The sequence below is a fragment of the Plectropomus leopardus genome, chromosome 24 (assembly GCF_026936395.1).
Source record: "Plectropomus leopardus strain MGB_pleo_1.0 chromosome 24, ASM2693639v1, whole genome shotgun sequence".
NCBI lineage: Eukaryota > Metazoa > Chordata > Actinopteri > Perciformes > Serranidae > Plectropomus > Plectropomus leopardus.
In genome coordinates, this window is record NC_142199.1 from 4327343 (window position 1) to 4349677 (window position 22335).

General features: G+C 43.6%; 1 protein-coding gene across 5 annotated transcripts in view; it reads left to right on the forward strand.

Moving 5' to 3' along the window:
- LOC121962709 (nck-associated protein 5-like) overlaps window positions 1–22335 on the forward strand; it is a 190666-nt gene that overhangs the window by 74493 nt on the left and 93838 nt on the right. The window contains exon 1 of one of the 5 annotated variants that reach the window (XM_042512963.2): window positions 7031–7567. The exons of the other annotated variants lie outside the window; for them this stretch is intronic. Within the exon in view, the coding sequence (XP_042368897.2) occupies window positions 7539–7567 (29 nt within the window). The 5' untranslated portion in view covers window positions 7031–7538. Of the gene's footprint in view, window positions 1–7030; window positions 7568–22335 lie in introns of those variants that run through there. 5 annotated transcript variants of the gene reach the window in all.

Below are 22335 nucleotides of genomic sequence, written 5' to 3' on the forward strand. Positions count from 1 at the left end.
TGACAGGAAACAACAGGCTTTTGTGACTGTAAAATGTGGTGTTAATTTGTCTACAACCAAGAGTACCAGTGGTGAGAGATAGAGGATGCCACTGGAATTAGTCATGGTATAATGGCCCCATTTGTTTACCGTAATCACACGAGGAATGCTCAAGTATTTTATAAGATTTACACAAGATTAATTAAAGATTAACTCCAGCAGCGTTAATCCCGCTCATTCCAGCCTCCATGCCTGTAAGCTTTTCCTGAGTTCCACAAGAAATCTCGCCGGACCACCATCTCGACTAGCGTTCAGCCCCCATCCCCCTGCTTAATGAAACATGACGGAGGTGCATTATCGCGCTCGTTGTATTACACTCCTCATTTTGCCACACAGAAGTTAAATGACACGCACACGTATGCACAGTCTCTGGAGGGGCTCTTGCAGCGTGACCCATCATGTGATTTGCATCCGTCTGGGCGTTTTTAGCGGTGCAGATCCTGTGTTGGGTAAACAAACATGCCGCCTGTCTACAGCTTGGCATTTCCTTTTACTCGTCTTGGTGCAGAAAACACCCCCACCCCCTACACCACTTCCCAAAAGGAGTCTAGCCATGTTGACAGCTAAATATCTCCTGGATGGATTGTGAAGTACCTCTGAAGTGTTTCCAAACGATTCTACACCCCTTACTTTTCCTCGGCATGTCTAAGCTTAAACACAGCATAAATGCTAATCGTCTTTAGGGTGCTAAAGAGACGGGAAGTTTTTCTTCTCCTGTGTGATTATGTCTGTCTCGGAACACACACCTCGACCGCTCGAGTAATGAGCTCAAGTGACGCGTCTCAGCCTCCCCCGGCCGCTTCTTCTGGTCGCTCATCTGTGATCAGGCTGCAGGAGATTAATCACAGAGGAAAGTGTGGCTGGTGGCTGCAGCCCGGACAGGATGTTTGTGCATTCATATAGATCTGTTCAAACTTGACAACATAAACATCCTAAATGGGTCCCTTTGTATTTCCTGTTTAAATGATCTAGAAAACCGCTGTGTCACACACATACAAATTAACCAATGAGCAAACGAGGGCAAGAAACAGTGTAGATATGAAGAGAAAATGGTTATGTCTTGTTGTGTTTGAGGGTGCTGGGTGACAATAAAGAGTGGAGAAAGTTGCAGGCTTTTCTAATTTTCTGTTGCGCCACAGAATAAAGAAAACAGCAGCTTGATTTACTCGAAACTAGCTGTTAGATAGATAAGTGCTTTCTGTAAAACACAGACAGGTAACATTGTACATTATTATGCAGCGCATATATTGAAACGTTGTGTTTCAGCAATGCTGTGGTTAACTCATGTTTAGGCACAAAAACAACTTAGTTATGGTTAGGAAAAGATCATCTTTTGACCTAAAACATGCTCCAATCGCTGTGGGGAAAACACTGAGTTGCATGATGAAAAAACACCCCATTTTCGTAGCACACACGTCAATGGGACAGCTAAGATGTGTGGCTAAACAGAAACATTTTGGCGGCATGAACATCACTGGAAACGATGCAATGTGTAGCTATAAACACCCTGCTTTGGTGGCACAAACTTCAATTTTGTTTTTCTATTTGGTATGCCACCTGACCAGACAGCACTTGATGTTGTTGCATTGTGTTGAGGGAAACCTTTTTTGTCGGGTTAGTCTTTTAAAAGAGTCCTTAAAAGACTTGAAAATGATACATAAACTTTGTAAAACCTTCCACATAAGCTGCCAAGTATACAATTTACATACGTAAAAGGATCCATACTTGTAATGGCTGAACTGCTACTTTCACTTCAGTAAAGCATCTAAATACTTCTTCCACCACTGAACACACACCACCACAACCACCAGCATCCCTTTAACTCGAGCCACTCTACACCGCACTTCAAAGGTGCTTAAACTCACACGTATCCTCCGTGTGCACACACATGTGCACGGATTCACCACCACAACCACGAGCATCCCCTCCCCTCAGACCACCCTGCACCCCCATCACAAATCCATATCGACCCGCCGTCCCTCCAGCCGCTGTCCCAGCACCGTCCTGTCTCCCCCTCCTCCCTGAGGAATGCTAACCTAGCCTGAGTGTGTGTGTATGTGTGTGTGCATGTGTGTGTGACAGTGGTGGAGCCAGGCTGGCTGTGTGGGCGGCCGAGTGTTTCCAAACAGTGGAATCTGTCACTGACACCCCTGGCAGAGCAATAAGCAGCGCCTTAATGAGCTCAGCAGATCACTCAGCACACTGAGCCGACACACACACTCTCACACACACGTGCACATGCTTATAGCTGCACGAATAAATATTACGAATACAGACACACACACATTGTCATAAATTGACATAATTAAGGTTGTGAGAGCCTATATACACCCATACATGTATGGGCTGTGAACACAAATACACATCAGTACACACATTTATCGTTGCATGCATGCACAAACCCATACTTTGTATATGCTTTATAAACCCCCGCGCACACACACGCACATACACACACACACACTGTGAGTACACAATGACACACACACTCGCAGCACTATACAAACACCCAAAGACTCTCATTATCCAGTTAAAATGGGAGAAAGTGAAGCTAAACAAACAAACATCGACTGTTTTCTGATTAAAGGAAAGAAGCTGCTGCGAGTTTTTCTGACACAAACACCACCGCTCCCAAACTCTGTTGTCTGTTTGGCTACAGTCTGCAGGCAAATCAGATTTTCAAATCAAATCTTTAAGACAGACTGTTATTTGCAAGTAATTAGATCAGATTTGTGTTTTCCAGACATCATCAACCCATCTGCAGGGGTTGCTGTTTTAATGGCGTATCAGTAACTGCATAGCTGGTTGTCTCGCAGAGCCAGATCTAACGTTACAAGCAGTGCTTAAAAAAGGTCTGGAATCATTATATAACTATTCTGCTGAAGGAGAAAAAAAACTTGGGCTTATTTTTGTTTCTTTAAACCAATCACGGTTGTCCTGGGCAGTGCTAAGTGCAGGATGCAGTAATGGTGCGCGTGCAGAATAGTGTCGGGGAGGAACGCAGTGACTGGGCTAACTCTGCATCACACGGCAAACTTAACTTAACTTAACAGGTATTCACTGATTTAATAATAGAGTCTAGACGTTTTGGTATCTCCGAGAGTTTGTTGGGACCATGTAACGGCTCAGACTGTATAAATAATCGATGTAGCGACCGTAACGTCACCCAGTGGTTTATGGACTGCTATTTTGACGCCTGGAGTTCAGGATTTTGGCTGTGGCAGCAGTGATGCTGGAGCTGTGAATGAAGCCGAGGACACTATTGACAGGCAGCCTCTCACTTAAAATGGACCTTCCCTTAGTTATCCTTAAGTTTGGGGCTTAATAAAATGTAAACATGCATGCCATAGACGTTGAAATTAGCTATAGAAACCAAAACCATTTTTTTTGTACCAGACTGTTTATTTCTGTTAGGCAAGTTAGGCAATAAAGTTGGCTGACTTGGGTGGTCCAAGATGCGACCCCCAGCCCCAAAAGGACCATATTCAGGTACTATTTGACTTAAGACATTTGAAAAAGATGAGGCAAATGAACTCCGACTGGCCGCGTCAGAAAATGGATCAACATCGAGCATTACAGTCCTGCGAGAGTCCAGGTCTCTCCAAGGTGCATTCACATGTATTTTTTTTAAATTTGTTGTAGATCTTTAAAACAATTCACCTGAAGAACAAAGTAGGCATGTCTTTTTGCACGGTGCAAATCTTCGTCAAAACTGGCCATGTTCAGCTTGTTGTTAGCTTGGAGATGGTGGTTCCTCGTTTCGAAGGGCATTTTGAAAACAGAAACACCCAAAAAGTGGAAGGAGGGGAGAAAGGTGGTTTGACTAACCAGCCAATGGCCGGTTTTATTCACAATCTACATCCCTTTAAACAGACTACATAGCTATCTGATGACACAGATACATTAAAAGTCAAGGTTCCTTAGTTTTTTTCCTCCAAACAATTAACTGTGATGTCTATGGACGGCTGTCCCTCATGTTGTCCTCTGTAGAGTTTTGCTAGTAGCAGCAATAATCTGCTCAGCACTTTTGTCTCTCTTGATTTGACATAGTGACTCTGAGTTGTGTTCAGAGACACTTTGAAATCTGATTTAAGAGTCCAGAGCATCCTGACTGAGATGCATCTGTAAAAATCTGATTTGTGTTTCTCTGCTCGCTCCTAAAATCAATCAAGACATGCAAAAAAAAAGGACCGGCTGCAGTCTGAGCAAGGCCTTGGTCGCCCTGCAGACAAGAGCCATCGCTCAACAACCGCTGATCAAATTAGAATGGAACACTGCCTTCAATATTTCTCGATTACGCCGCGCATGTATATGTTAACGCTGACTCAGCCTCACATTTGTCTTTTTTACCCAAATGGCACAATAGTGTCTAATTGGTGACCACCTGCTCTTAGAATCAAATCACACTCGCTCTGTATTCAGATTTCCCCGCGAGACAGCTGCGCTTATGATAAACACAATTACCCCCTCTGCATGACATTGCACCCGCACGCGCAATAATCAGGCATCATGAATCTATCTCGAGTTTTACGATGACAAATGTGGCGGCCAGCTTTACGAGACGTCTGATAACAAGAACGTGACGGGACGTGTCGATTTTTTATGATCTCCGTTGCCAGATTTTCCAGCGTGAAATCTCCAAACTGGAGTGACATCGCTGCGTGTTTATGCTTCCCTCGACTTCCACACCCCCTCCTCGCACTCTCCTGCAAACTAATTTTCTCACATGGTTAGTGTCATTGTTCATTTAGGACATTAGTGACAGTGAATGTGGGGCAAAGTGGCAGCGATGGCCCCGGCTCTAAGTCAGCCCCGTCCTTTCTTTCCCCTCTTTAACTGAGCGCTCCTGTCACAGGGACCCTTTTAATTCCCCCTTTCACCCCTCCGGTGCCCGCCCCCTCTCGCACTGGTCCTATTGGGAAGCAAACAATAGAAAGTGTCCCCCCCCCCCCTTATTCTGCCTCCTCATCCCCCCTCTTCTCATCTCCCTCGGCCCTTGCAGGCGTCCTGCCTGGTTGAGACTCCGGGCTGCAGTTTGTCACAGCCATTCAGCTGAGACTGATTGTGATTGCGGCAGATGGGCTGGAGCCTGCGCCGTCACTCGGCCCAGGCAGACCCAAGCACTTCACTCTCCGCTTTTTTCTCTCCTCTCTGGCTTTCAGATTGTGTCCTTCGCTCTCTTGATCTCCTCCTCGGTTGTCTCTATCTGTCTTTTGTCAGTGTCTTCTCTTTTTTTTGCTTGGCGTTGTTTTCCAACAGTTCTGTGCCCCTTGTGCAGACTAAACTCGCAGGCAGTGTTTTCAGTTTGTTTTTCAGGTTTCAAAACATCAGCTTTGTGAGAGCCAAAGGTCCATTTTTAAATTAGGGCTTTAGTGTGCTTTACTAGAAGTGCTTGTCATATTGTCTCAGAATAAAACAACCCTTTGTGCACCTATTTTAGGGTGAGGACAAATTTGAAGTCAAAGAATTGACCATTTTGATGAACTTGCACAGCCTCTTTGCGCAGTGGTTGGCCAGGTGGTGCATCTTCTGAGGTTTTCTTTACAAAATGCCTTCCATGACTTTTTGTGTGGGTAGCCTGAAACATACCCTCATGCTACATTAGCACCCATCAAATGACATTGTCATGTTATGTACTTTACGTAAAATCATGTAGGGTAGGTTTAGGGACAGAAATATGCTGAAGACATACCTTAAAATAACCCAAAGTTCACCTGGTTTTACACAATTCTGAACACTGGCCTCCTTGGGGAAAGTCTTGTGTTTGTTTGTCCCTTCAACCACCACAACCTGCCTCCTAATGGAGATTTCAGCTCTTTATACTACTTCCTTGTCGTAGGTGCACATATAAACAGTGCACAAGAACAGCCTGTATCATTTCCACGTACATGTACAGCTGTGGACTTGTACTAGTCTCATGAATGGTTTCATTCAGGTAACAACTGATGGATGATCTGCAGCACTTTTAAGTTCCATGCATGTGCATTCCCCGCCCCATATTACAGTTGGTGGCGGGAATGCACCATAATGGCCAACTGACGTAAAAATCAAGACAATATGGAGCCTCTAAAGTCCTGAAAGGAGATATTTTTTGTGTCTCATGCACTTGTGAAAACAGGTTATTATCTTGTGCACACACGTCTTTTATCGTGTGCAAAAGTAAGCCTATTATCCAGTGTGATTAAGATAATTACTTGTTCCAGAGAAGATAATACCGTCAAGATAATTGTGCGCATAGTAACTTGTTTCCATTAGTAGCGTATGTGGACAAATAAAAAACTAATACATTGTCACGACTGCAGGGGCTTTGTGAGAAGAAGCATGCATCAGGAAAGACATTTGCAACGTTGTGACAGCAAGAAGAGCTCCTGTGATTGTAGTTTATGGCTGAGCAACAAGAAAAATGCAAAAGGAGAAAATATAACGTGCATCCACTTTGCAAGAATCGGACCAGTGATGAGGAATTTAGTACATCAGTGCAACAGTCTGCACCGTCAAAAAATTTTGGAACATCACGGACATGGGCGGATGACGAAATTTACGTCACTCGGACCCTCATAGACATGCAGAAGTATGAACTTTTCTTAATAAAACACCATGGAGGCTGCTGCATTCTTGCTCCTCCCTATAACGGCAGCGTTTAAGCTCTTCTAAACAAGTGTGGCTGGTCAACACATCATGCCTCGTGTGTTTTTTTCTTTAATGTGGAAGTCGGTCTTTGTTTTTGTTTGTTTTTTGGCTCTTCTGATCTCCTCTTCTGTCCTTTTTGTCACCTTTTCTGCCTCTGTCTCTGTGCTAAAAGAGCCCAGTTAGTGGAACATCACAGACTGGCTGCCTCTTCACGTCCCCTTGTTTGAGTTAAACCCCCCTCATCACTGTTGTCACCCCCCTAAAAAACTCCTCCTCCGCTGTACAAACCCCCACCCCAACCTCGCCTCTCCTCCCCTGAGGAAAGAGCCACCTTCAGAGAGGCAGCAGCGCAGCCGTCTCCCTGAACACATGTTAAACGTCCCGCAAACCCCGAGGAGGAGGGACGCAGGCAGAGACACACTGACAGACAGAGAGAAAGAAGCAGACTGAGGAGGAGAGGAGCATTCGGAGAGATAAAGCCAGGAGGCGTGTTGGGCGAGGGGGAGGCACACAGCGCTGTGTGTGTGAAGAGGAGCCTCGGAGCGTGTGTGTTAGTGAGAGAAAGCATAGCGCAGAGGGAAGGAAGAGGAGAGCAGCGTCAGGAGAGTCAACGCATGTTGCCAGATTGAGAGAAGAACGAGGACTAAGGAGGAGGAGAGGGAGCGTTTCGAGTGCTTGAGGGAACGTAGAGGAGAGAGGCAGGGAGGAGAGGCAGTTTGGTCTCAGTCAAGTAGACAGGCAGGCAGGGAGCAGTGTAGAACCGGCAGTGCTGCATTGTGGATGTAAACTTTATCATCTGCGGGATCAGCGGGGAGCAGCTGCAGAGCAGGAGGAGAGCGTGCCGGTGGATTACCATGTGTGTCCTCTGAATGCACCAGGATGCTGCATCTCCACCGGGGTAAGAAGCGACAGAAGAGAGTCGTCAGCGTACAACATGACCCAAAAATGCATTATTTCTCCTCACGCTACAGGATTATTCTGTGTTTTTAAGCTGTGTACATTTTTCTTGTGTATGTATCTATTCAAATGTGACAGTTGAATACATGCACACTTGCTTAGTCAAGAAGGCTTAATGATTTTCTTCCTGCGGCTGCACCTCCTGCAGCTTTCTCACTTTGTCCCAAGCTGCAATTTTATTATAATCCCCAGAGGAGGGGGCATATTTCATATAGCAGCATTGTACACATGTGCAGGGGATGATCTGCGCTGAGCCCGATTAGCCAGGAATTGCGTGTCCTGTTGCTAGTGGCAACAGCATGTGGCGTAAAGATTCTCATTGATAACAAGAGAAAACAGATATCCGTCGTTTAGGTAAAACAATCAAGCGTTGCAGGGGATTTGTATGTGCAGGAATGTTTTTCTGCCCACTGCTCCTTTTCTTTCCCCTCTCAGGCAGATTAAGATTTCACTAATCCCACACTGGAATGACTGGTGTTGAACTGGGTACAGCAAAGTGGTGGCGAATATGGATTACCGGGCCTCTCTGTTATGATCAGCTTCTCTGCAGCTCTTTATTAATGTGGCGTGAAGTGCTGCAGCGCCAGTGTCCATATGTCAAAGTCACAGCAGGTCAGAGGTCTTTCCCCGTACTCAGCCATATTTACAGGACGAGGCTAGGATGCTGACAACCAGCATGTCAAGGATGCCAAATGTAGGATTCAGGACACTGGCTTTGTATTTATAGCTGGGTTTGTTATCTCTAAAAACAGAACTGTGAGGGAACATGAAAATGAGAGCATGGGAGAGCATGGGAGGTATCATCGCTCTCTGGCTGGTGTTGTCAAAGTGCCAGAGAGAAATGCCATTCCCTGTCTTTTTTGAGTTTGAGTTTTGGGGATTTTTTTGCCCTGGGAACTGGTGCTTCCCAACACAAAAGCAAAAAATAGAATCCACAGTGGAGTGGATGCTTTATAATGGGATGGATGTTGGCAAGAGTAGTCAAATAAAAAGGGGAACAAAAGCACCGTGTCCTTCTGTAGCGATACTCAATAGCTTTACAACAGTTGTGTTTCGGAGAACCTCAGCTGTGTTTTCTCCTGTGTTTGTGGGGCAGAAAATTGCTGGGATTATTTTTTCATGTTCTTTTTTAACAAATTTGGGTGTTATTAGCGCCACATCACAGCATTTCCTGTCACTGTTTGGCCCACTGAACCTGGGTGTTTCTACCAGTAAATCACAGCATTTCTTACTGGAGTTTTCTGGCTGACTTTGAGCCACTCAACCTGGGTGTTTTTCAGCATCATTACGGACTTTAAACCTTTAAACCTGTATTTTTTAGTGGCATATTGTAGATTATTTCTCAGTGGTGTTTGAGACACCAAATTTGGGTGGTTACAGGCGAACATTGTGTTGTGCACATTGTGTTTTCCAGTGCCATTTGAGCCATAAAACTTAGGTGTTTTTCACCAACACATTGCAGTGTTTCCGAGTTGCATTTGAGCCAAGAATTTGTGTATTTTTTACCACCACATCGGGATGTTTCTTAGTGCCATTTGTGGCATCGAACTTGCGTGTTTTTCACAGATACATCACAGCATTTCCCAGCACTGTTTGCGCCAGTGAGCTTGGGTGTTCTTTTCCAACTCTTGTGCAGCTTTTGTGCCACTGAAAGTGGGGATTTGAAGCCAAAACATGATCCTTTTCCGAGTATAACCGAGTGGTTTTTGTATCCGAACCTAATCACACCTTTACCACAGTGTTGTTGAGAAAAATTTCAACACTTCAAAATACAACATATCCGTGGTTTGCAGAAATGTACAATGCCAGCTTTTTTTTCTGGCGATTGGGTTGTTTACAAATCCAGCATTGCCTCATAGTGAAAGTTAATATTGGACCGACCTTTAACCCAAAAAGCTTTACAGTGGTTTCACTGGAAGTCATACTCACAATATCAGCATTATAAGGGGCCTCGAACTGTGACCTGACCTCACACACCAAGTGTCATCAACAGCAAGCATGTGACCAATCATCCCTTGCGTGTTTTGGTCAGTTATCTGAGGGGAATTCCTCTGTAACTACTGTACATCCTTCAATAGCACCATTACTGTACTTCCCAAAGGCTACAGTTTAGGCATTTGGTCCAGTTTCTATTTGTCCATTTTAAGCCTTTATTGGGAGCAGGGCAGCAGCCGGTGATATCATCCCGCCGCCAGGGCAGATGTGTCGCTGCGCTGGGCAGTTTGAGCCCGCTGCCCTCTGAAACCTACCTGGGGATTACGGCATAAGAGGATTGCCAAGTGGAGGGATTTGATTTTATAGAATTAAAACTGTAATTCTCTCCATCCCGAGCATGCACGCTGCAGTGCAACCATTTCTCCACATTATTATTTTCCCCCTGCTGCCATGTTCGACCGACACATTCCATTACTGCATCATTTGTCCTACATTTAAGCACTTTTGATTTTACATTTGCTCTGTGTTTTAGTGGAATGTCGCAAGTCTCACACAGACTCTCTCGACAGCGATGGATATTAAAAGTTCATCACTGTGTACTGGGACATTTCTGACGCCAGTTGCTCTGCCAGTTGGCTATACAAATGTGATAATCATTACCCTAGATACCAAATTAAGACTCACACATCTGATATGCAAACCAATAGCCAAAATGAATGTTGGCATTGTGTGTTTCTGCAAACCATGGATATATTACTTTTGCCAGTTATTATGTAGTGGATACACTGAAACTTTCAACTCTGCTGTGATTAATGACTGGTTTTCTTTAGGCACTAAAAGGACGCGGTTATGGTGAGGAAAAGACCAGGTTTTTACTTAAAAAGTTTGGTTGGTGGCACAATTCTGGCAGGAAACACAGTCATACCTCAGCAAAAAACAACCAGTATTAGTGCCACTATCCCCGCTGGATTCACAGCAATGTCTCAACAGATGTTTTTGTGCCAATACCGCAGCAGGAAACGCAGTGATGTCTTGATAAAAATGAAGCATTTTTTCTGGCTTTATCCCCACTGGAAATGCAACAATGTCTTCTCTTAATGGCCTCTGGAAATGCAGCGATGACTTGTTAAGTCATGATTGGTTTTGTTGTTTTTTGGACTCAAAGAGTGGTCTGCAGATTGGCAGGTGTCTCGCGTAGGTTATACACCATCCCCTCCACCTCCAGTCAGTTCATGTACTCCGTCACTCATGGAACATTGATATGATACGTATGAAAATGTAAAATTTTCATGGTTTGCAGAAATGTACAGTGTCAGCATTTTCCTCTGGCGACTGAGCTGTGATATTCTTGCCCGTCACTTTGCCGCCCACTCCTCTACATCCGATTTTCCCAACTTTTCCTCCTCCCCTCTCCTCTTCTCCCCGTATGTGGCTCTGTGTATTCGGTGACCCTCAGCGAGCATATTTGGTCCAGGTCAAACTGAATTACTGAGGAATGTTCCCCTGTTCAATGGCCGGCCCAGTGGGCCTCAGCATGGGAGCACTTCCCCTTCATTGACAGCCAGGGGACTTTCATTTTCAAGGAGGGGGAGCGGCTCCTTCCAGACAACTTTCCCATATAATTCCCACTGTCTCCGCTTTGGTACTGAGGAGCCATGAGCCAAAGCAGCCGGTTTAATGATGTGTACGTGTGAGGCACATCTCAGGATCTCACCAAACGGAGCCTTGTTGAGACGCTCTGCCTCTGTGACTGCAGGCCATCCAGCTCAATTAAGGGTGCTTTGAATGCATTCCTCCCTTCAGCCTGCTCTACATTTATCTTCCCCCACGAACAGCACGTGGGAACTCTGAAAAAGAGTCCTGCAGAGGCTGGTATGAACCTGTTTTTGCAAATGCAGCATCTGGAAAAAAAGAAAACAAAATAGCTCAATAAAGGATTTTGACGTTTTGCCAGGCTGCGCATTTTTGATGCAGAGAGCCAGAACATTCAAGCTGAAGCCTCATGTGTTCACTAACAAGTTCAAAATCCCCCAAATATGTGACTATCAGATGTCTTTTCTCTGTGTGTCTCCTGTTGGCTCAACTTGGAGAAGTGTCACTCAGGAAAAACATAAAGTTTAATGGTCCGACACAATTTATAACCAATAAAAGGCTTTTATTTGCGAGCTATCAATGGCTTATTGCATGCACTGAGTGTTTTGCCTGGAGACAAAGCTTTGTCCAGACACTCTCGGTGACTGTTAAGTGATGTCATTAGAGACGGAGCATTTTTGTGGTTTCTAAATGGATGAACTCGCTCCATGTGAGTTCAGCAAGGTGCGAAGACTTGTGGGCTGTTTTTGCAGTTACTGTGTTTAAACTGCCTGTTTTTCAGTCAGGTTTAACTCTTTAAAAACAGACATCCCGACTGTTGATGACTGCTGTTTGCATAATCCTGTACAAATATTGATCTAAAATAAGAACCATAATAGCGTGAACATTCATTCTTTTTTCCTGCCAAAAGCTAAAACTTGTGTCTTCCATGTAAACACATTGTTTGCTCAGGATAATGTCATTATTTTGGGTTATGTGTGGTGCAAATCCATGCAAAAACATGTGGTGGTTTTTTGAAGATACTAAAAGAAATGACATCACAACAAGCAAAAGTACCAATGACGGCACTTTTGGACCATTTCTATTGCACTATTTAAGCTCTAAATAGCATGTTTTCCAGTCAGAACTGCCTTAAATGTTATTCATCTTTGTAACAAAGCAGATATAAACTTGTTATCTCGTTATGAAAGGGTTTCGGTTCTTGGAAAATTGGATTTGTTTTTTAGGTCATCCGCCTGCATGCCAACAGTTTACAAGATAATATGGTGTTGTCCTTGTTTACTATACACGGCCTTCCTGCTGACACACTTTCACAGTCGCATGCATCTCACAGTTTTTTAGATGAAAGCAGCTTTCACTCGTTTCATATTTCTTTCCCTTTCACTGTGATGCTTTCAGCGGAGCAAGTGAGGTCGTAAAGGGGGTCAGAGTCGTATTTGAGGTTGCGCAGGGCAGGGAATGTCAACAAACTTCAGCTCCCCGCTATCTGGGCTGTAAATCACGGGATAATAGTTGGAGAAACATGTCGACCGGTGGCTGGAGGTGTTGGCGCAGCTGGCGGGGAAATGGATGGAGGCTGCTGGAGAGGCTCACCTGCAGTAAAACTCTTTTCCAAACACCCCTCGTGTTGGATTTTAGTTTTAGAGTGAATTACAATGAGTGCAGCAGCTTTTAATGACTTTATTACCAGCATGCCAGAGAGCCAGAAAGGGAATGCTATGGTGATATTCCTGTGACAGACATGTAGGAGAACATATTTTCCCTTTATTTCCATCTGTATATCTTGCAGTTTGCGCCCATAAGCAAAAAGTGTGACTAGAAGTTATAAGGTCGATCTAAATCACCGCGTACATGCACTCGGGTGTGTATCAGTAGCAACGGCAGCCCGTGGTTTCAAGTGCTCCTGTTTACCTTACCTTTGTGTCCATTGTGTGTGAAGCAGCCATTTGTCTGCGGCTGTAAAGGGCTACTGTTTGTTCGCCTCTCTGAAAACGATGTGTTGACAGCCGGCATAAAACAGCCTATAGCCGGAGCGCAGTCTCCATGAGTCAGCAGAAGCTTCCAGAGTTACTGTACAGTAGTAAATGTTGATGCTCTGCTCGCCCATTACTGTAACCCAGGCAGCCGGGCTGTAAATACAGAACAATGGATGAAACGTGTGACTTGACTGAAGTATGTGTGTGCCCTTTTACTACTGAGCACGTCGGGCTGAATTAGCGTTTGTTTTCATTAAGCTGACAGAAATTTTAGCATCTTTGGATATAATGATGAAGTGGAAAGGGACAAGTTTGTGGCTTTTAGTTTCATTATGAAATAAATGTTACACAATTGCACAATGTGATGGCTATAGAATAATGACCATCAGCGCGATTGGTTCCCAACGCCACCAGGTACCGAATGAAGGCCCGATTTACGGTGCAAGACAACAACAAAACGACAAGTTGGCATCACATGTCCTGTGTGCACGGTGCAGTAAGTGACCTACCGGTTCTCACGGCAGCAATGGGAACGCTGTGGTTCAGTCATGTTTTGGTCAGAAAGTTATTTCCTCTCCTGCAGGCGCAGAGTGTATTTGCTTGTGGCCATTAGCTGCTGTCTTTGCAGTGTGTTCAAGTGCAACTGCTAGGCAACGTGAGGCGACTTAACAGTCGGCCTACTTCGCAATGACTCTGGGCCTAAACATGTTCAGTTCAAACTTCTGTTCCAACCCTTTTCTTGAAGGAAGTTAAATTGGTCAATCAAGATTTGGAAGGTGTGTGCATCAACTGCCTATAAGAGCAGCAGTATGCTTCATATAAAGTGCAGATCGTCAAACAGCATGTGAAACTCCCAACACCCTGACCTTTGTCAGAATTCAAAAAGCTGCTTACAATAATTTTCATGACAAAACAAACGGTCCATCAACCTCGCACAGCACTCGGCCACGTCTGCAGAAAGATGTTACCTTCTCTCTCAGACGACTCATTCAAACACGTTCATTTCAACCATCATTCTGTGCACTCATTTGCTGAGACACTCAAATGAATCTTTGCAGAAATAGAAAAGTGTTTGTGTCTGTGTCTCCACACAAAACAGGTAAACTCCTAAATCATGAGGTAATTGCAGTCCAGTGTAGAGGGAGCTTTACTTAAACTCAATTATGTGTCAGGGTGTGTGATTCAAACGAGACGATGACTGGAAAACCGAATGCCTTTTGATAACATCCATTTCAAAACATCTGACGGTTTCTCTGTATCAACAAACTTGATCATATCTGTGGTTGTTCAGGTCCAGCAGCTGCGTATCCTTTCATTTTGGACTCATCTCTCTTTCATGATCTGGACATAAAAGATTCACAATCGTGTGAGTGTGTATGCATGTCTCTGCGTGTCTTTGCCAGTGTGTTTGCACATGTGTGTTCATGCATGTGTTTGCAAACGCCCCTCGTGTGTTCACTTCTAGCCTCTCCTTAGCAAGCATGCTGCGGCCATTTTTAAAACACATCTGCTGATCCGCAGCGTTTCGTTTCGTCTGGACAGGAATGCGGCTCGGGAAACAATTGAGGTCAGGCCGCGGCTCGCAGGATGAGAAAACATTTCAGACAGACAGTCAGGGCAGGGGTAATCCACGCATTCCTCCCAGCTGCAGGAGGAGTCTCGGAGGATTCCTCATGTCTGATTTTTGCTGCTTCAGAAGTTGCATTTGATCTGATCTTGACCTACAAAATGATGCATTTAAATCGTTACCCTCGCTCTGATTTTGCAGATTGAACCCATCAATCACGTCCTCTGAGATCATGTAAGTCCCTTTTCTCGAAAAACTACAATAACGTTGCACCAGTGTAATTAAGACTCCCCTAAAGTGCTGATGTTATCGCAGACGGAAAGCATAAACAACTCGGAGCATTCAGCATGTTGTTGACTTTGGATAAATCTCGCTAATCACTTCAACTTGTTGGACTGCATTACTCAGAGCGGCGCACACGTGTCCAAACAAACTCCATACATTAGAAAGAAGTATGAATCAGGGTTGAGTTATGTCAGGGGATTTACATGACCCACATTGTCACGAGACATTCAATTCACGTAGGAAAACCGCTTTTTTTTGTGGCATAGGAATCTACTTCAGGGTTTGTAGGGTTATGAAAAACCCGAAAAAGCCATACAATTTGCAAATAGCAATTTTCAGATCTGGAAAAGTTTTGTAAACTAAATATACCCTGAAAATTGTAGAAAAGTCATGGAATTTTGTGTCACAAAACTGTAAAGTAACACGATATGTTCAAGGACCACTGAAAAACGTAAAAGTCCAACGCCAATTTCTGTTTTTATAGTTTTTTACTGTGATATATGGTGTCATTTTTGGTGATTTTTAAAAGAAAAAATGCCTTTAAAACCTGAAGTCCCGTGGGTTTAGAAAGCATTGTCAAAAATTGTCAAAAATTAATTAAAAAAACAACAACACTTAAATGTTTTCATTTAAACATTAAAAAAAGCTATGTTTTTTGTCAGTAACCAAAAAAATGCCAAAAAATGTTTCTTTAAAAAATATATGGCAATTTTTAAAGAACAAAAAAAGGCAAAATGTTTTCATTTTTCCAAAGAAAACACACCTTCCATGATTTCTTTAAAAATCAGCGATAAAAAATAATTTGAAATACAGCCATTTAAAGTTGTATGCTCCTCCCCAAAGTCACTCGCCAGTGCTTAAAAAAATAATTGAAATGCCTCCCTCTTTTTGCAACCCGTCCCCTCTCATAAATAACAAACAGTCCCTAAGTTTTGTTTAAATATTCAGTTCTGTTTTGAACTTAATCATATTTTTCTCAATAATACACATTTTAAAAAGCTATTATATAGTAATGAAGAAGACAGATAAGAAGTGTCGATGGTCGTTTCAGAAAATGTATTTGCCTCAGTCATGGAAGTCTTGGAAAAGTCATGGAAATTTATTGGTAAAAATGTGTTTGAGCTTTTGAAAATGTGATGAATTTTCTTCGAAATAGGAAAAACAAAACATGTTGATTAGAAATGTCCTCCTCTTTGGAGTGAAGACATCTCAAGGCCACATGGCGGCATGAAAAGGCGTGTGCTCTTTGTGCCTCATCACATTTCACCTCGTCAATAATTGATGGTCTGCCGCGGTGAGGTAAAGCTCATTGTGCCTCTCTGCCTGCCTGCCTGGGTGGGTGCGTTGGGTGTGTGGGGTGATGACATGTGGCTCCTGTTTTTTCCGCTGCCCTCCGGTGCAGACGGGGTCCGTTGCTGGAGACGGGGAGGTCAGGAACCAGCTGTGGGCGAGGCGGTGGAAACAGACGCGGGTCAGGCGGCCGTTCAGCATCGTCTTGGTGATTGATTGGAGCTGCCTAATGCGTTGGGACCAATTGAGCGGTCACAGATGTGCGAGCCCCGCCCCTCAGATGCTTGGAGCTGTGTTTACAATGAGGGCTGATTCTCTGCCATTTCGGTATTTGGTGTTCGATGGCAGAAAGGCTCATTAAAGCCTTAAAGAAACAACACTTTGCTGATGTGTACGGCTGCATACTGTCCACATTTGGCACCTAGAATTCGGTGCCAGCGATGACTTTTTTGTTGGTACTTTACTCTTTCTGTAATGACAAAAAGGTAATTTTTGAACAAGATGCAGTTAAAGGATTCTGCTCTTTTCTGTTTACGCACAGAGCCAAGTCTCTGTCTGTCTACTTGCTTGTGTGAGCTTTTCACTCTCGAAGCCAAAAACCAGAGAATAAAGTGGCGGACTTGTTTTGGGTGTTTAAAGTACATGAATGGAAGCCTGATTTCGTTGAAAATTTTTGTTTTGTTTTTATGCCCAAACTTCGTCTGTGAAACAGCTCCAAAATTTTTACTTGATGACATCACAAATTTGAGTTTTGGAGCTCTAGTTTTGTTTTGTTTTTGTTTTTTTTTATTTGGGAGAGTTTTTCATGTTTACTTCTATTTTTGGACTGTCTTAGACCAAAGGAATGATATGTATGAATTTTGAAAAAGGGCCTAGTTTGCCTTTTAGGAAGAATCCATGTGTGAATCGCCCCCAAAACTTGAGAAACTGCTCATCTTTTGATCTAAAAATATAAACTCAGACATTTTTAGAGCCTCGAGCTGACAAAGCAATTTCTCATCCCATCTCGACTGTTGTCACTCTGTTTTCCTGTCAGCCTGGGTTGGATGTTATAACTTATCAAACGCCTCGGTAAGCTCTTTGTCCCGCACTGGGGACTGGGCTGAAATTTTGGAATCGGTGCAGAAGGTTACATAACACGGCCGTAGCGGGATTAAGGATGGGAATGACCGGTCCGGAGTCAGAGCCAAAACATGGTCCCTCTGAACAGGATGCCCTGCGGTATGTGGGCCACGGGGGTTGCGTGCACGTCAGGGCTCTTAACGCAGCAGGAGTGCAGACGCTAATACATAAATGCATGGCAGCTCTGCTCTCATCCAAACATTTATGCATCCCTGCCGTCCGCTCTGTGTACATTTGTGGTTCGGAATGATTGAAATGTTTAGCTCGCCGTAAGCCTCGATGACAGTATTTGAAAGATATTTATGCATCTTTTATACATCCTGATGCTTTTATGTCAGTGTGAGTAACTGCTGAAGCTTTATGTGGTCTTTCCGCACAGAGCAGAGATTAACCACACTTGATAATAAGATGGCGGAGCACTTTTTTTTCTTTCTCTTTCATTATGTGCTTAACAGCAAACAATGTACAATGGATTAAACCACCTGTATGCTGATAACAGTGATGAAACCTCCCACAATGCAGTTCAAAGCACATGGGTCCAACGTGTCGGCTCAGGTTGGCGAATGTTCTCCTCGCGATTGATCCTCCCTCAGCCCCTGACAGATCGTGTCTTTGCACGCCGCCGTGAAGCAAACAGTCGGCGCGTTGTCTCAGCCGGAGGGGAAAAAAAGGCGTTAGAGGGGTTTGCAGAGTGTCTGAGCGAGGAGAAATGTGTGGAGGAAACAGGATGGTGTCATGATCGCTCTGCGCTCTTCTGTCTGTCTTATCTCAAAGGAAGGGATGTCGAGCTTTTGATGCTGCAGGATTTGCATTTGAAAAGGGAAATTATTTTTGAGGCCGTGTGGGTGGACAGCAGATGGTGTCAACTAAAAATAAGAGAGGAAAACTTTGTGTATGTATTTGTGTGCAAGCAGAAGAACAAACTTAGTGTGGGTTCCTGTATAACAATCCTGAACATTTGCCAAACCTTTGCTTGAATCCCTGAAGTGTCAGTTTTTAGGGAAGTAAGAAAACCTGTCTCTTTTGTGTCTGATTTGTTTAAACTTTACATTCAGTTATTCTGTAGTTAACGTGTGGGTATGTTTAGACACAAGAAAACATTTTTATGGTTAAGAAAAGATCATGTTTTGGCTCACATAACTGTTTCTCCTGGCACAGTTACAGTTGTAAATGCTGACTTTAAAACTTGTTTTCATGGCACAATCACCACATGAAATGCCGCCAATGTCTCGCTAAAAATCACCTATTTTGGTTTGCTGCTGGAAATAGCACCAGTGTCTCACTGAAGAACACCTGATTTGGGTGGCACAATTGCTGCTTGGAAACGCTGCTGATGTGTTGCTGAAAACTTTGGTGGCACAATTACCAATGAAAATGCCACCATTGTCGTGCTACACAACACCCATATTTCGTGGCACGGCTAGAAATGCTGCTGTCTTACTAAACAGCAACCAGTTTTGGTGCACAATCACTGCTGAAAATGTCACAGATGTCTCACTTATGGTGGCAAAAAAAATAGATGGAAATTTGACTCATGTCTTTTTAAAAAAACTGAATATCCACCTTCAGTGGCAAAATTGCTGCTGGAAATACTGCAAATGTCTTTCTAGAAAACACCAACTTTTGAAGTCACAGTCATGATGATTTGGTGGCACACTTGGTCCAGTAATGCTGCCAATGTCTTGCTAAAAATCCCCCTTTTGGTGGCACTGCTGCTGCAAATAATGCAGCCAATATCCTGTTAAAAACACCTGCTTTTGGTGGCACAACCATAACTGGAAATACAACTGATGTCTTGCTAAAAAAACATTGCTCGTGCCACAATCAACACCTGAAATGCAACTGATGTCTCACTTTAAAACAAGCGGTTTCAGTGGCACAGTTGCCATGAATGCTGCCAATGTCCTGTTTAAAAATGTGGCAATATTGTCACTGCAAAATGCCTTCATTGTTGAAAAAAAGCCATCTTGGTGGCGCAATAGTGGCTTGAAATGCCGCAGATGTCCTTATGCTTTTTGCTGCATTAACTCTTGATGCATAGAAACAGTAACATGCAAGAAAACGTGAGTATGGAAGAGAAGGGGGGGTGTTGCATTCGGGGCTGTCAGCTGGTTTGGCCGGCTCCACTGGAGCTCGGTGGGGGAAAAGGCCTCCGGTGCTGTCAGGTGATTCCAGGTCAGTGGGAACGGCTGGGGGTCCACGTCGACACTGCTCATGATTGGCTGCTGGAATTTACTCGGCCAAGCTTTTACATCGTGGCTCGTAGAGGAAGAAAAACAGCAGAGGAGGAGGAGGAATGTATACACGGTCAACTGTCAGCTTGTGCTTTCATCACATGCTCGGATGTACAGCATAAAGGCATGGACTGTAGCCTGAAATAATTCCCATTTGGTCACGGTCAAGTGTGAAATATACACAACGTGCACAGAGTACAAATAGATACACTGAGAGCTTCCAGTTTTCCTTCACAATGATGGATTATTACTGACATGACGGGGGGGCGTGCTTCTGATTTTACCTCCGAATATAAGTTCACGTTAGTTGGAAAACCTGTTGGCTAAGCTGTCTGACTGCTCATGTTTCTCACCCAGTAAGACTTTGGCATAGCGATGCCATGTTCCCCAGTTTCACAAATGACTTTACCATCAGAAAATGGCCAAGTACTGCAAGACCAGGAGCTGTGGTGAAATTGTGATTATTTTTAAAGATAAGGCAGTCAACAACTGGAAACTGTGTTGCCTTGTTCTGACCTTTTTGGTGCCATTTATGATGATTTTACTTTTTAATCAATCATCATTACGAGGGGTACAAATCAACATTAAACACTTACACGATTATTATGATTTTTAAAGGCCTAGTGTGTAGGATTTAGTTGCATCAAGTGATTAGGTTGCAGATTACAATCAAGTGAAACTTATCTCGTGTGCCAAGCGTGTAGGAGAACTCAACTGTGACACAAAAGTGCACATGGGCATATCTAGAACTAGAAAAGCAGCTGAAAAGGCAGTTGATTTTATTATTTTAGTGGGTTACCAATAGCTTATTCTATGTACCGATGGGCTAATAATGAACAAAAACAACGTTTTTTAGTGTCCGATATGTTCCATGCCAGCCTGTTGAACCTCTTAGTGCTGATGAGCTCCTAACATTTGTGACGTAGTGCAGCAACGGCACTAAATGAACAGTCACCCAACAACAACACATTAAAATGATATTTCATCTTTATGAATGTAATCTCATACATGATGAGTGGTAATGCATTAAGGAGAAGTGTTTGGGGCGGGCATGTACTACAACAGAGTGTCAAACTGAGAACATATTTTGCAGAAATTATCAAAAGCTTTGATACATTTGGATTCAGTCTGACTATTTTGATTGGGCCGTTGACACAGCTGTAAAAGTTTACAGAGTGAGTGATTGGTAAAACATCTCAATGCAAATAACAAAGCAGAATACGTCCAACATCTAACACAGAATCTAGCAGATTACAGACTTTCACTTGACTGCAGTTAAAATATCACATAATTCCACGTCAGCATCGTTTTGATGCAAATGTCACCGGTGAGCGTTTTTCACGAGGTTACTGTTTTGACTACCACTTGTGCCAGTTACTATAATTATGTTTAACACAGAATGTCAAATTGCTCTATATTTGGAGAGGATTTTTTTTTTTTTTTTCTCCGGGCGCAGTTGGCTCATGCTCGACTGCTCCTGGAACATGCCTGTGCATAAGTGGCCTGAAACTTAACCCCTTACAGGGCTGACGCTCAGCCATAACACAGACTGGAGGAATGCCAGGGCCGGTCGTGTTTAACAAAACAATATCTGCAGTGAGAACTTCCAGAGACGCTTTTTTCCCTTATGGAGGTAGTGTAATGGTTTGAAACACAGAGCATGTTGTAATCGGAAGAGACACATTGTGTAACTGTGTGTGTTAGTCAGTCTCAGGTGTGCAGCATGCCGTCACACAAATTGGTCACACGTAAACAACACCTTCATTTTTATGGATGCATGTTCCCACACCCATATTTATGAATGCACGAACTTCTCAAACACACACCCAAACACACACCCCTGGTCTCGCAGCCTTGCTTGACTTCCTTCTGGATTTGTCACCATTTCTTTCACAATCGGTGTGCCAGCCAGGCTCGACTTTGCCTAATTCAGCCTGGTCCCTTTAGTTTATAGCTCAGCAGCACACGCTCTTTTCAGTCCAGACGGTCGATTCATCCATCAGCTGCACATCCCCAGCTGCCTCTTAATCACCCACGTTTTTTTCCCAACAGGTAAGCCGCTCAGGAACAATGATGTCTTGTCAAAGGCGACGATGTTACTCATGAGTTATTTTGGGGGATTTCAGGGAGGTTTGGAGTCGGGTTTGTGTGTCTGCTCCGCTGAAGAAATGTGAAAAATATGCAGGTGACGGTGATTACTTGTGGCTGTCTGCTGTATACACTCCTTTATTAGGTCCCATGGTCCCATATTAGGTGGCTTTGAGAGTGTGATGTATTTTTCTGGAGCAACTCTTTGATGGAAAGTTTCCTCTCATACACAATACATGCCCTGATTCACTCTGGGTGCTTTAACCCTTCTGTTCAAAGTTTATTACATGTTTTTATTGTGTTTTGTGGTTGATTTTTGTACTTTTTTTGTAATATTAGTACCTCTTAGCTCACTGATTTAACTGTAATAAGAGATTGTTTGTTACCTGTCGGCCGGCACGATGTTTCCTGTGAAGAAATGTCCCAGTTCAGTTCAATTTATAAAGTACTGACATTTATCTACTGCATCAGCAGCCTTGTATTATAAAAAAATACCATCTTTCCATTAGTGTATCCTTCTTTAACAGGTTGTGTCCATTTCAAGTTGAAACAGTGTCTGAGCAACACCTGAGTCCAAGACAAATTTCCTTTGGGATGTCTAAGTATGTCTTATCCAGTC